The 1593-nt window shown below is 44.3% G+C and overlaps 1 protein-coding gene across 1 annotated transcript in view; it reads left to right on the forward strand.

The window, feature by feature from the left end:
- LOC107610030 (protein WALLS ARE THIN 1) overlaps positions 158 to 1593 on the forward strand; it is a 2290-nt gene continuing 854 nt past the window's right edge. Inside the window, exons 1-3 of the mRNA XM_016312099.2 lie at positions 158 to 507; positions 612 to 674; positions 761 to 1432. Coding sequence (XP_016167585.1) covers positions 287 to 507; positions 612 to 674; positions 761 to 1432 — 956 coding nt within the window. The 5' untranslated portion in view covers positions 158 to 286. The remainder of the gene's footprint in view (positions 508 to 611; positions 675 to 760; positions 1433 to 1593) is intronic.

The following is a 1593-nucleotide window of genomic DNA, read 5'->3' on the forward strand; positions in this document are numbered from 1 at the left end:
AATTGGAAGAATGTATTTGGTTAAAAGCCCCTTTTTTTTATTGGTAAAAATTGCGGTTGGAGGTGTCTAGTCAGCAAAGATGGTGGGAGACAAGCAAAAACATTTTGAAGGGTAGTTGTGGGGTCAAAGCCCCTATAAGGCTATATTTATACCCTCGCTCTTTGCATCCCCTCTTCACCACTTCTCACATACACTAGCTTTCTATAGCTAGCTAGACTACTATTATTGTCATTATCTCTTGTTGAATTATTTCTAGCTTAGCTAGTTTGTTTCTCGATCAGATCCAATGGCTGATTCAGGATCCTCATCGTCAAGGAGGATGTGGTGCTCCATCCCAGAGAAGCTTCAACTACATGGTGCCATGCTGGCACTCCAGTTTGGCTATGCTGGCTTTCATGTTGTCTCAAGAGCTGCCCTTAACATGGGCGTTAGCAAACTTGTCTTCCCAGTCTACCGCAACATCATTGCTTTTCTCCTCCTCCTTCCCTTTGCATACTTCTTGGAGAAGTTAGTACTCGAAATAAAGTTTGATGTATCTAAAATAAACTTATAAAGTTAAAAGGAACACTTATCTTTGATCTTGGTCTTTAATCTTTTTAATTTGTGCATAGGAAGGAGAGGCCTGCCATTACTTTAAACTTCTTGCTGCAGTTCTTTCTTCTGGCACTTGTTGGGTACGTATAGTAGTGTATAGTTTTTTAGTTTTATGATTACATACATTGATCTCGATCGTTATTCATTTATATGCACATACATGCAGGATTACAGCGAACCAAGGGTTTTACTTGCTGGGATTGGACAACACATCTCCAACATTTGCATCTGCAATACAGAACTCTGTCCCAGCCATTACATTTCTCATGGCAGCCATACTCAGGATAGAGAAAGTGCGGCTCGACAGAAAAGATGGCGTGGCAAAGGTAGCCGGAACAGTATTCTGTGTGGCGGGGGCGTCCGTCATAACACTCTACAAGGGTCCAACCATCTACAGCCCAGAACCACCGCTGCAGACCGCAGCCATGAGCTTAGGGGCGGCAGCAGAAGAGGGAAAGAACTGGACCCTGGGATGTGTCTACCTCATTGGCCATTGCTTGTCTTGGTCCGGTTGGCTCGTCCTGCAGGCTCCGGTTCTGAAGAAGTACCCGGCTCGGCTCTCCGTGACTTCCTACACGTGCTTCTTTGGACTGTTGCAATTCCTTGCCATTGCTCTGGTGGTTGAAAGAGATGTGAATGCTTGGATTTTCCAATCAGGTGCTGAAGTCTTCACTATTGTATACGCGGGAGTGGTTGCTTCCGGCATAGCCTTTGCGGTGCAGATATGGTGCATTGACAGAGGTGGCCCTGTGTTCGTGGCGGTGTATCAGCCAGTCCAGACTCTTGTCGTCGCTGTCATGGCTTCCCTTGCTTTGGGTGAACAGTTCTACTTAGGCGGGTTAGTTCTCTTCCTCCTTAATTTCTCCTTTCTCACACTATAGCCACACACCACACTATCATTTTATTTACTTTTTGTTTCCCACCTTACCATGCATGGCTCATACCTTTCACTTATTTTACAATTATATTACCTATATACTAAAATTAGCTAAAATTAGT

This window comes from Arachis ipaensis, chromosome B07, assembly GCF_000816755.2.
Source record: "Arachis ipaensis cultivar K30076 chromosome B07, Araip1.1, whole genome shotgun sequence".
NCBI lineage: Eukaryota > Viridiplantae > Streptophyta > Magnoliopsida > Fabales > Fabaceae > Arachis > Arachis ipaensis.